General features: G+C 35.5%; 1 protein-coding gene across 1 annotated transcript; it reads left to right on the plus strand.

Moving 5' to 3' along the window:
- The first annotated feature begins 1,026 nt into the window (after positions 1 to 1,026).
- On the plus strand, positions 1,027 to 5,691 carry LOC133875343 (anthranilate phosphoribosyltransferase, chloroplastic-like). The gene is made up of 10 exons (XM_062313449.1): positions 1,027 to 1,453; positions 1,533 to 1,676; positions 2,056 to 2,217; positions 2,327 to 2,410; positions 2,981 to 3,169; positions 4,512 to 4,602; positions 4,718 to 4,777; positions 4,887 to 5,005; positions 5,101 to 5,235; positions 5,324 to 5,691. The coding sequence occupies exons 1-10, from the start codon at positions 1,253 to 1,255 to the stop codon at positions 5,357 to 5,359; spliced, it is 1,221 nt and encodes a 406-aa protein (XP_062169433.1). The 5' UTR covers positions 1,027 to 1,252; the 3' UTR covers positions 5,360 to 5,691.
- Positions 5,692 to 12,034: the final 6,343 nt, after the last annotated feature.

A 12,034-nucleotide genomic window follows, 5' to 3' on the forward strand; every position in this document is an offset into this window, starting at 1 on the left:
TTATGATAGACCACTATTGGATTTTGATCCAATGGTGATTTTAAAAACCACATCAATTTTAAGAGGACAAAAAGAAGACATAAATGTGATATATAACATTACTTGTATTGGGCATAGGCGTTCCCCCTCTTTTGAAATTTTTATTTAGAATAATATATAAATAGTTAAATATATATATTTAGACCAAAAAATAAATAAGCTTGGCCATTGCCAAAAAAAAAAAAAAAAAAAAGGCTTGGCCTTTGGTTTTATTATAAATTAATATTATATATCACCCTTGTGTTCCCCTAAAATTGATATGGCTATGCCCATATCACCCTTGTGTCCCTTCAAAATTGATGTTGCTCTTAAAATCACCATTGAATTTATGATAAACCACTATTGTATTTTGATTCAATAGCGATTTTAAGAGCTACATCAATTTTAACGAGATAAAATGAGAACAAGGGTAATATGTAGCATTACTCAATTAAGCATAAGTAATAGCTTACAAGAGTAATGTAAAAGAGTTTTTGATGCAGAAAAGGCAACATAAAAGCTAAATCGGCACGGCTACGACAGAATGTCGGTGGTGCAACCATTATTGAATTATAAAATAATACAACTCTTAAAAATTAAATAAAACATAAGAGTAAATACTAATAGCTTCAATAAAACTAGTATTCTAAATAAAACTAAAAGAAAACAAATTATTCTTTCCTCATCCTCCATCACTTGGTTTCTATTTGTATCGGTGTCGTGTTTGAGTTTAAAATTGTAATATATTCAGAAATAATTATTTTTTCTCTTTTATTTTTTGTTAATATTGAATGAATATTAATTAAATCTTCAATCTTAATATATATTTTATTCATGCTTTTTATCATAGTACATTTTGCCCCCTTCCAATAAAAATTCATGGCTTCATCCCTTACTTCAACCATCTCATGAAATGAGTGATGAAGTAATAATCTTCTTAGCTAGATTAGGAATTTTTAAATATAATAAAATAAAATAAAATAATTTACTTCATCCTCACCACTCCTGTGAGAAGATCCACCACGTCAGAGTTGGAATTATTGTACTTGTTGAATACTGCCACTGGTCAGTTATGGAAAGAAAGCAATGGCGGATTCTCAAATCTCAATTTCTCACCCCTCGTGCGTCCGTGCGCAGCACTGAAATGATAAGCCTCAACACCCCCATTGCTTGATTTTTACGAGAAAGCACAAAAATTGAACAGTTTGGGTCTGTTTCAGAGGTTGCTTTGTAAATGGCGGTCTCCTCTTACAAATCCCCCATCTCTTTCTCTTCTTTGACTTGCCGTCCCAGGCCTGGTCTTCGGAGCTGCTTGTTCACGCCGTCGATTCTTCCCACGAATCAGCGAAGAAATTTAGCTACGAGCACTCTGGTCGCTGCTTTGCCTGTGGCTGTTTCTGAGAGTTCAACCCCACCAGTAACGTCTTTCAATAAGGTATGGATTTGGGGTTGTTTTATTTGTTTCGTTATCTTTGAAGTTTGGTTTTTGAATTCTTCTTGTTGTGGGTGTGCAGTTGATCGAGTCGCTGATAAATCGGGTGGACTTATCGGAGTCTGAGGCCGAAGCTTCGCTGGATTTTTTGCTGAATGATACCAATGAGGCATTGATAAGTGCCTTTCTTGTGCTGCTGAGAGCCAAAGGAGAGACATATGAAGAGGTAAGAGTTTCTCTTCTTTGGGGCTCTGTTGGAATTAGTTTTTGTTGGTATTTTGAAAGAATCGTATGCCCCATTTTGATAGAATATCTAATAGTAGATATGATGTTCTAATAAGATGAAACCATCTATGAGTGAAACTCCACAAGATCATGATATGTAAGACATAGATTGTAGCTACTTAGTACACTTGAAAGATTCTTCTGATGAATAGTACTTTAATAAGTTTTGAGTTTTTTTCAAATGTTGAATGGCCTAAATGCTTGGTTAAAAACTTGAGTCGATTCAATTTTTGCCCAAAAATTACAAAATTATGCTCAATGTTGAAACAAATGGACACTTAGTAAAAGTGTGTAATTATGGGGTTGTAACGATTAAACAGGTTGTGGGATTGGCAAGGGCAATGCTCAAGCGTAGTGTGAAGGTAGAAGGGTTGGTTGATGTGGTTGACATTGTTGGGACGGGAGGTGATGGAGCAAACACGGTGAACATTTCCACAGGGGCTTCAATACTTGCTGCAGCTTGTGGTGTGAAAGTTGCAAAGGTTAACATCATTCCGCATTTATGTTTGATGCTCTGATCTTTACTGGATTGAATCTTTAGTGCATGTAAAACTCTATGAAATGCTGATTTGTTAAGCCTTCTGCATTCAGCAAGGAAACAGGTCAAGTTCTTCTGCATGTGGAAGTGCCGATGTATTAGAGGCTCTGGGAGTAGCTATTGATTTGGGGCCTGAGGTTAGTGCGTTGTTAATTCGGTTTTTCAAAGTTCTGTTGATGGTCCAATCCTTAAACCCACCCCCCCCCCCCCCAAAAAAAAAAAAAAATTGATGGTCCAATTGTACTCTGGGTAGTCTGAGTGATTGTGTGGGCTTCAGAGAAGCTTCTTGTGTGGGGAGAAGCACATGCTGAATGCTACAAGGAGATTAGAAGCCAGCTGCACTAGACTTCATAGAAAAAAAATGATATTAAGCTAGTTGTTATTGTGATAATTTTGCAATCATAGGATGTTACCTTTTTCTTATGATAGACAGTTTCCATTCATTAGTGCAATGGTAATTAGTATTTCTGCCTGTGGTATTGACCCTCTGAAACCCCAAGCTACCTGACACCATTTTAAGCTAAGGCCCATTTCTTCATATATTGTTGCCTTAATAACACAATACATGTAGCAGAGAACAAGAAAAAGGAAACGCAATACCGTTTTGAGTTTGGCTCAACTTATGGAATATGAAAAGAGTACCAAAATTCTGAACAAATGATTTATGCCTATACTAATTTAGTTTCTTGTTCTTTTTCTTGACTCAGGAGGTGAAGAGGTGCTTGAATGAAGGAGGAATTGGATTTATGATGGCTCCAAGATATCACCCAGCAATGAAGATTGTCGGCCCCGTGAGGAAAAAGCTGAAAGTGAAAACTGTGTTCAACATATTGGGCCCAATGTTGAATCCAGCAAGAGTACCCTTTGCTGTTGTCGGTGTATACATGGAAGACTTGGTAAGTCTTTGTATTAAGAATGGTTGAATAGTAGAATTATCATATAATCTCCCAAAATCATATTTCTTGACCATTTTATTTCACTACCTGTTCTTTGTTTCTTCAAGTTCCATTAGCAATAAACTCTTAGTGGCAGCGTGGGTGTTTGTATGCATGATTAATAATCCAAGCTTCATGGCTTTGGCAGAATACTGTTTCCTTAGAATCTTGGGTTTATGAAAAAGATTGCTTTAATCTTTAATAAGTAATACGAGTGCCAAAACAATTCCAATGCAGCTAAGATCGCTTAAACACCAACTCTTTGAAATACGGAAGGCCGATTGAGCGCTTCTTTTTTTCTCATGATAGTATCTATTAACCATGCATTGTTGCTAAGATCCAACGGATGGTTGTCACTTTTTATTTAACTACCTCTGAAGGCTAAAAGATTTGAAATTATTGACATGTTAAAAATGATAGTGAATATGAGATTATTTCCAAGTATTTACTATTTTGCCAAGATAGTGTTAAAATGTTTAAGCTTATAACAAAATAGATTCTTAATCAATAGAGCAATTGCTAATAAGATTTAAATTGCATACGAGTGGAACATGGATATTTTACTGTAATTTACTGTAAATGGTCTTATTGATGTATACTGAGCTTTCCATAGTATTCCTAGTATAGCTCCTAGGATAATTCTGCTTAGTTTGAAGAACACAAAACTCCCCTGGGATTTTAGTATTCCAGTGTCAACCAATTTCAGTTCAAATTCTTAGCATTGGGTCAGGTGTTAAGCCTGAGCCTATTAGAATACTCTGCACTGTCGGAATAACTAGATTTTTTTTGGACCAAAGAAAGTGACAGTTATGGGAAGAACATTGGGGGGGTTATCGATTGCCCACTCATCTGATTTATTGTTATTCCGTTTGCCTTTTCCCAGAATAGTCATACTCAACTCCACATTCTCAAAAAAAGGCCAATGCTAAATCGAATTGGTCGGTTCCTGCTCCTTAAACCATTAAAAAATGATGTGAGGTGCAGATTCCACTAGCAGTTACTATATATAGGAATTCTGCCTTTCTGATTCCGCATGCATTCCAATGCTAAACTTGGTTAATCTTGTGCAAGTTGTTGCAAGCCAAGTAGTGGTCACCTATACAAAGACTACCATTTACCATGAATAAAATCTTGATTTCATTGTGTATTCTCTCATGTATAATGATTAAGGATACACAAATATATACTGTTGAGTGCTTGGTGTTTACTTTTCAAATGACTAGTTGAGTACATGCAATTCATGGAATTTTTTTTCTCATAAATGCATGCCTAAGAAGAGTATTATATTCTGTCTGTTGGATAGGTCCTGAAAATGGCTAAAGCATTGCAGCGCTTTGGCATAAAAAGAGCATTAGTTGTTCATTCAGAGGGCTTAGATGAAATGAGCCCCCTTGGTAAGAATCTTCTGTTTTTTAATGCTAAAGTATGCTTATTACAAAGTCAGAGGTTCTTTTTGCTTTTAATTATATACTCAATTCTCATAGTCAAAGATAAATAATTTGAATACAGGACCTGGGCTAATCCTCGATGTCACTCCAGAAAAGATTGAGAAGTTCTCATTTGATCCATGTGAGAATCTTGTCCCTAATTTTTAAATTTGTTCATCTAGTTGCCACATAAGTAGTTTTGAACAATTTATTTATACTTACTGATAAACACATAAATGTTTGCTGGATAGTGGAGTTTGGTATTTCTCGCTGCACTCTTGATAGTTTGCGAGGCGGAGGTCCGGAATATAATGCGGAAGTACTAAAGCGTGTATTGTCAGGGGAGAAAGGGTCCATTGCCGATGCATTGGTAAGTACTTTGGCAGTTTGCTCTCCTAAAGATGTTACTTCGTAAGTTATTGCCTACGATTGAGAAACCTAATTATCACCGAAACAATTGATCAGATATTAAATGCGGCGGCTGCTTTATTGGTTAGTGGCCATGTGAAAACCTTGAGTGAAGGAGTAACTTTGGCTCGTGAAACACAAGAATCAGGAAAAGCTCTTGAGAAGCTTGATTTGTGGATAGATATTTCCAATGTAAGTAAAACTTAGTTCTAGACATAAAGCTTCAAACTGCGATTGACCAATATGATCGCTTTGATCCCTTTGGTTTTGATGATTGCAGAAATCGAAAAAAGATGCAGCCCTGAAGGGTGCTTGAGGCTCCAATATCAATTAGAGAGTTTGAAGATTGAAAGCCGTATATAAAGTATGGCAAAGATCAAAGTATTTGGACATGTGAAGGATTCAATTAATGGATGTATTTATCATTATAATTCAAATTGTTGGAACATATTGTTTAAACAATAAGAAAGTTCACTACTTATCAAAAAAAATAAGAAAGTTCACTAATTATATTTTGAATAGCCAAATTTTGTAATTGGTAGAGCTTGTGCTTCAGGTTGAAAATCGGGAGATGATTATGTCAGTGTTGTTCCTCAAAATGAAAGACATCTACAAGAATTTCTGAATGCGGCATTTTGATTTTTGAAATTAGGCAATAGCTTGGATTCTTCTTCCTTTATCTTGTATGCTGATTTCCTTTAACTAGCTTGTATGTGATTAGCTGCCTGCATATTGATGCTTAATCCCATGTACTGCAATTGTGAAAATCCCAAATTAGTTTTTCTTTTGCTCGGAAGAAGAGTTGGGAAAATTGTATCAAAGGTTGATTCCTGTGTAGGTATAATAGCAACCAATTACTACAATCACTGGTGCTTCCAACAATGCCCTCTGATGTTTTGCCCCCTCCTCTAAATAATTGATTTCTGCCCTAAAAAAATTGCTTTAGGAGTATAATTGAGAATCAGTCTATTTCTATCAACAAAATTTTGAAACATAAGGCAGCTGCTAGGAAGGCTGGTGGTGGAGATGCCGATGAAGAGGACGAGGAATGAGGTATCGATTAAGGCTTTTGCTTGTGGCTCAACTTCTATTGAACTTGCAATATTTTGCCTGCAATTTTGTGCCACATAAAGAATCAATGTACATTGAAAAGGCAGTTTACATTCAAACATTGGCAGTAGAACATTAACTAAATAATAATAATAATTATTATTATTTTTTATCAATTTAAGTTTTTAAGATAATTAATGATTTGGAGAAGAAATGAGATAAAAATCCTTTACAATTTTTCTTACAATTTCCAGTTGAAAGAGGAGGGAGGCAGGAATGGACAAGGATCCCTGTAATTGAGGATCCCTCCTCTTTGGGTAGGGTATGTGACATGAGCTCATCTACCTGAATAGAGGGTTCACTTGTGGGGCTCTTTGTACGGGCAAGTACTCCCCTATTTGGATAGGGGAGCTCATTTCACAATTTTCTTGTTATTACTTTCGCTAATTTCTCTTTGGACAGAGAATAACAGGGGATTCAAATCCAACAAAGATAAGAGGAGGGATCTCCAATTATAGTCGATTGTACTCCTTAAGCCCACACACGTATATCAAACTCTGGTACACAAACTACTCAATCAAATTCCATATGTGAAATTGGTTGCTAGAGGTTGGCAAAATCACTAAAGCCGGATAGGGTGACAAGAACTCTTAGCCATTCTCACACAATTTCTAATGGATAAAGTTTTCATTTAAATTGGATCGGAAGAAATTTCATTAACCCATTTTAAAAGAAAACTTTGTTCATCTCTAATCTAGTCTAAAAGATCATTTAAAATGGTTGATGCATGGACGATTCACCGCAATGTGGTACTTATTTGGGTATACAAATTAGAAGATATCAGAATTTTTTCCACTTCCTTATGTATCTACTTGATTCTTTCCCTATATATATATACATGTAATTTAGTTGAATAATACTACATGCAAGACTCATATTTCCCTTATATTCTCTCAAATGTGATGTGACTTTTAAAATTACCATTCAATTTGTGGGGAAATGATAGTTGGGGGCCAACTTGCCGGCCCCCAGCAGACTTTTTTTATAAAAAAAAACATCAGAAGTTGCTTTTTATTAAAAAAAGCCAATTTTAATGAAAAGGGGCGGGCATGGGTTGGCAAGTTGGCCCTTGCCTATCATTGCTCTGATTTGTGATGGATTTATATTAAATTTTGATTCAATAGTAAATTTGAAAGCTATATCACAATTGAGTGATAAGAGTCTTGCATATAACATTATTTAATTTAATATATAATTACTCTTGGGCCACTTATTTTAATAGTTCTCGCACAGGCTTATTTACTTCCCATTAGTATTTATTTTCTCACCCTTTAATTCTCTTATGCTAAGAAGCTAACTTGACATGGAATTGGTTATATAGGTAAATAAAATTAAGCACTAATTAACGATTTCCTGAAGATGATTAATGCATCCTCCAAAATCTAGCCAAAGTTAGTAGGATTTATTTATAAATTTAATTCCTTTTTACTTTTTTTTTTTTTTAAAAAAAAAAATCATATAAAAACATGTGGTGAGCAATAATCTGAAGATGGCAACATAAAAAATTATTAAACAGGCATTAAGACTCCGTTTGTTTTAGCGTAAAATATTTTCTGTCGTAAAACATTTTAAGAAAAATTAATTTTAAGAAAAATGTTTTTCACTGAAAATGTTTTTATGCGTTTGGCACGTATGGATAATCACAATTTTTTTTTAATATATTTTCATTCAATTATATTAACCTATAGAAATAAATTTTTATTCTCAATATAAGAATATTAATAGAAAAAAATTAACCTAATAATTTGCGTACATGTAGTGGTCTGGCGGATGCCCGTCGGTGGTGGTCCGAAGGTGTCTCAGTGGTGGTTCGGCATTGTCCGACAGTGGCTCCAAGTGGCAGGGTGGTGGTTTGAGGTGGCTCGGCGGTAGTTTGGGGTGCAGCTCGGTGGTGGTTCGGGGATAGCTTAGTGGTGGTTCGGGATGGCTCGATGGTAGTCCAATGATGGTCTGGTGGTGGTCCAGGGGTGGCTTGGAGGTGGTCCCGAGTGGCTCGGTGGTGGTCTAGCGGTAGTTCGGTAGTGGTTTGACGGTTTGAGAAAGAGAAACTCAAACTCAAAAAATGATTTACGAAAATTTAAAAATGGAAATCATTTTTCTGAAACTAAAAAAGCTTTTTTATCAAACCGAAAATATTTTTAGTTTGACTATTATTTTCAGTTGCACTAAATACCAAACCAAAAAATTGCATAAAACATTTTCCAAAAAATATTTTAGAACAAATGAAGCCTAAGTTGAGTCCAAACAGTTCAAGTCAATCATAGAATTTAAGGGCTAATGGCTAAGAATTTGTTTGGATGTGAAATTTTTTTTCTGTATTATATTCTATTATTCTGTATTATATTCAAAATTACGAATATCGAGAGAATTTATTTTTTAAAAATTATGTTTAGATAGTTTATAAAACATGAGACAAAATTAAAAAAAGTTATACCAAAATTGTGTAGAATTTGAATTAAAAAAACAACCCAAACATGCTTTTAAAAAATAATAATAAAAAAAAAATATTACCCAAACATGCCCTAAGTGAGCATTTAGAACCCCAAAAAGGCTAAAACTGGGTAACGACCAGTTGGAAACTAGCTAGCTTGGAACCCAAGAAACCTATACATATATATGGAGCGCCAAAGGTCGATAGAACTTAAAAGTGCCCTTTCTCATTGTTATCCTCTTTGCATTCGGAACTGAAGTCGCCTCGAAAAACCAAGCCTTGCCTTTACTTTTCTTGCAATCCTGCAATTTTGAAGCAAGAAATCTCTGGGTTTGTGTTCTTTCTGCGGAAGTAGCGAGGAAGAAGTGATCAGTGTCTCGTAAAACTGCATTCTTGGAGCAAGATTTCTCCAGGTCGGTGATCTTAATTTTCGGAACACCAGTTCGATCTTTTATACATATCTTGCAAAGTGAACCGTAAATCTTTTCACTTTTTCAGTTTCTTGTTTCTGAAAATTTGCTTTCTTGGAGCAAGAAAGGGAAATCTTGCAATCTCGGAGCGAGATTTTTCTGTGGGTTTTTGTTCTTAATCGGGTAATAGCTTTCAGCCATGGTTTTTTCTGTCACCAAATCGGTTGATCAAATGCCCAAGAATGGGGACGTGCATCATAGCAGTTTCAAGAACCCCATTCCTCCGTGCCCAAGACAAATATCGGATAGAGCGGACGAGAAGCCACGGCTTGTTCTCAAGATCAAATTGCCTAGAGCCGACAACAAAGGAGAGAAGCCTTGCAAAGTCTTCAAGGACAGAGCGGATGAGAAGCCAGCCCCAGCCCTAACGTCTTCAAGCTGCATGAATGGCGGCGTTGAAGAGAAGCCACGGCTTGTTTTCAGGATCAAACTGCCAACAGCCCACAACAAAGGAGAAAAGTCTTGCAATGGCGTTGGCATCAGACATGGTCGTTTCAGGAAACCCATTTCTCTTTGCCATACAAAATCGGCTTCAAGGGTTGCTACCGAGGAGAAATCAGACAAGAAGAAGCCTGTTCCAACATCTTCTACTGGCTTGAATTGTGCTGAAAACAGAGCTTGTCATGTTACGAGCAGGGTCAAGTTGCCAACACCAAACAACAACAACCTGGTACTGATTCCCTCCGGTGGCATGAGTTTTACCGATGGTGATGGGAAAAGATCAGAGAGACGTGTGATCAAAATCAAGTCGTCTTCAGTAGGCCAAAACAAGGAGGAATTGTTGAATATCCAAAAGACGGCTGTGCAAGAAACAGAGTCCACAGAGAAGGGTCGTTTGAAAAAAGTTCAAATGGATGAGGAGGAGGAGGCATTAGAGTTGAAACTTGAAGCCACGAAAAGGAAACTACATCAGAGGTACCAACAAGTGCAAAATTCCAAAAGGAAGATCCAAGTGCTAGATTTCAAGGACATCCCTAAGCCTGAGAATGCTCCCAAGAGATCCAGGAACCAATACAGACGTCTATAGGCTGTGACATCCATGCAATTAATTTTGAACATCTCATATTTTTTTTCTTTTTTCTTTTTATTCCTTTGAATCATCTAGATTTTGGGTCCTTTTTATTGTTCAGTTTGGTACAGAAATTGAGCTAGATCTTGTAATGTGTGATCTTTTTGTCTATATATATTGGAAATTAACTGACCTTGATTCATATGTTTGCTTGGTTTATGAAAAACATGTTGTCCTGCAAGCAGCAAATTTTATGAAAGGCAGAAAAATTTGGGCTAAATTCTACTCCCATGAGACTTACGTACCATGTCTAATGTTATTTCTATTTGGGAAATAGTAAATATTACTATTAAATGTGGTACTTAGACACAATTGGAGCTCACGAGTTGACTTTGACACAAAATGTATGGGTCAGGATCTCGTAAAATTTCAAAGAAATTATATATTCTCAAATTACAAAATTTAGGCCTTTTTTAGGCATCAAAACACTTGGAAAGTTCTACATATTAAAAATGTTGCATATTATCAAGACAACCAAAGAGAATTTTCCTCTCAAAATGTTTATTTTTCATTTTTGCAAAGACGTTTCTTCTTCATAAAACAAAAAGAAAGATTTTGACTCAAAATTTTTTTATAATATAAAGAGCAAGAACCCAATGAAAATATACTCAATTCTCAATTGTAACATGCCACATTTTTAATAAGTAATATTTTTCAAGCGTTTCGATGCCTAAAAAGGGCCTAAATTTTGTAATTTGAAAATCTACCATTTCAAAGAAATTGTAGGACATCTTGATCCAAAATTGGATGGGGTTTGAAGTGTAGGAATATAAGTGGATATGACATATGAGGAATTAGATAAGACATGAGTCTACAGAACAAAAACATAAATATTTACTAGGAGCCTGTTTTTTGAGGGTCCAAAATGCCCAAAACCACGTTTAAGGAAAATCTTAAAAAAAAAATATGATGCTTTTTCTTAAAGGCAGAAGCATAAATGCTTATTGATAAACAATTTATTTATACTTATTGATAAACACATAAATGCTTGCAGGATAGTAGAGTTTGTCATTTCTCGCTGCACTCTTGATAGGACTTTTGCTCGTGGCTCAACTTCTGTTGAACTTTCAATATTTTGCCTAAACTTTTGTTCTACAGAAATAATCAATGTACATTGAAAAGTCAGTTTACATTCAAACATTGGCAGTAGAACATTAATTAAATTATCATTATTATTTTATGAATTTAAGTTTTTAAGATAATTAATGATTTAGTATAATATCTGATTAAAGATCGAACTTTATTTATTTTGAGTGAGTTTAAGCCTCGGGATAAAGATCCCTTACAATTTCCAGTTCAAGGAGGAGGGGGACAGGAATGGACAGGAATCCCTATAATTGAGGATCCCTCCTTTTTGGGTAGGGGTACGTGACAGGAGCTCATCTACCCGAATAGAGGATCCACTTGTGGGGGGTGGGGCTCTTTGTGCGGGCAAGTACTCCGATCCCTTTTTTGGACAGGGGAGCTCCTTTCACAATTTTTCTGTTATTACTTTTGTCAATTTCTCTTTGGACAGGGAATAATAGGGGATCCAAATCCGACAAAGATAAGAGAAGGGATCTCCAATTATAGTTGATTGTACTCCTTAAGCCCCCACATGTGTATCAAACTCTGGAACAAAAACTACTCAATCAAATTCCATATGTGAAATTGGTTGCTAGAGGTTGGTAAAATCAGTAAAGCCAAATAGGGTGACAAGAACTCTTAGCCATTCTCACACAATTTTTAATGGATAAAGTTTTTCTCTAAACTGGATTTGAAGAAATTTCTTTAGCCCAATTTAAAAGAAAACTTTGTTCATCTCTAATCTAGTCTAAAAGGTCATTTAAAATTAAAATGGTTGATGCATGGATGATTCACCGCAATGTGGTACTTATTTGGGTATACAAATTAGAATACGTCATAATTTTT

This window comes from Alnus glutinosa, chromosome 8, assembly GCF_958979055.1.
Source record: "Alnus glutinosa chromosome 8, dhAlnGlut1.1, whole genome shotgun sequence".
Classification (NCBI taxonomy): Eukaryota; Viridiplantae; Streptophyta; class Magnoliopsida; order Fagales; family Betulaceae; genus Alnus; species Alnus glutinosa.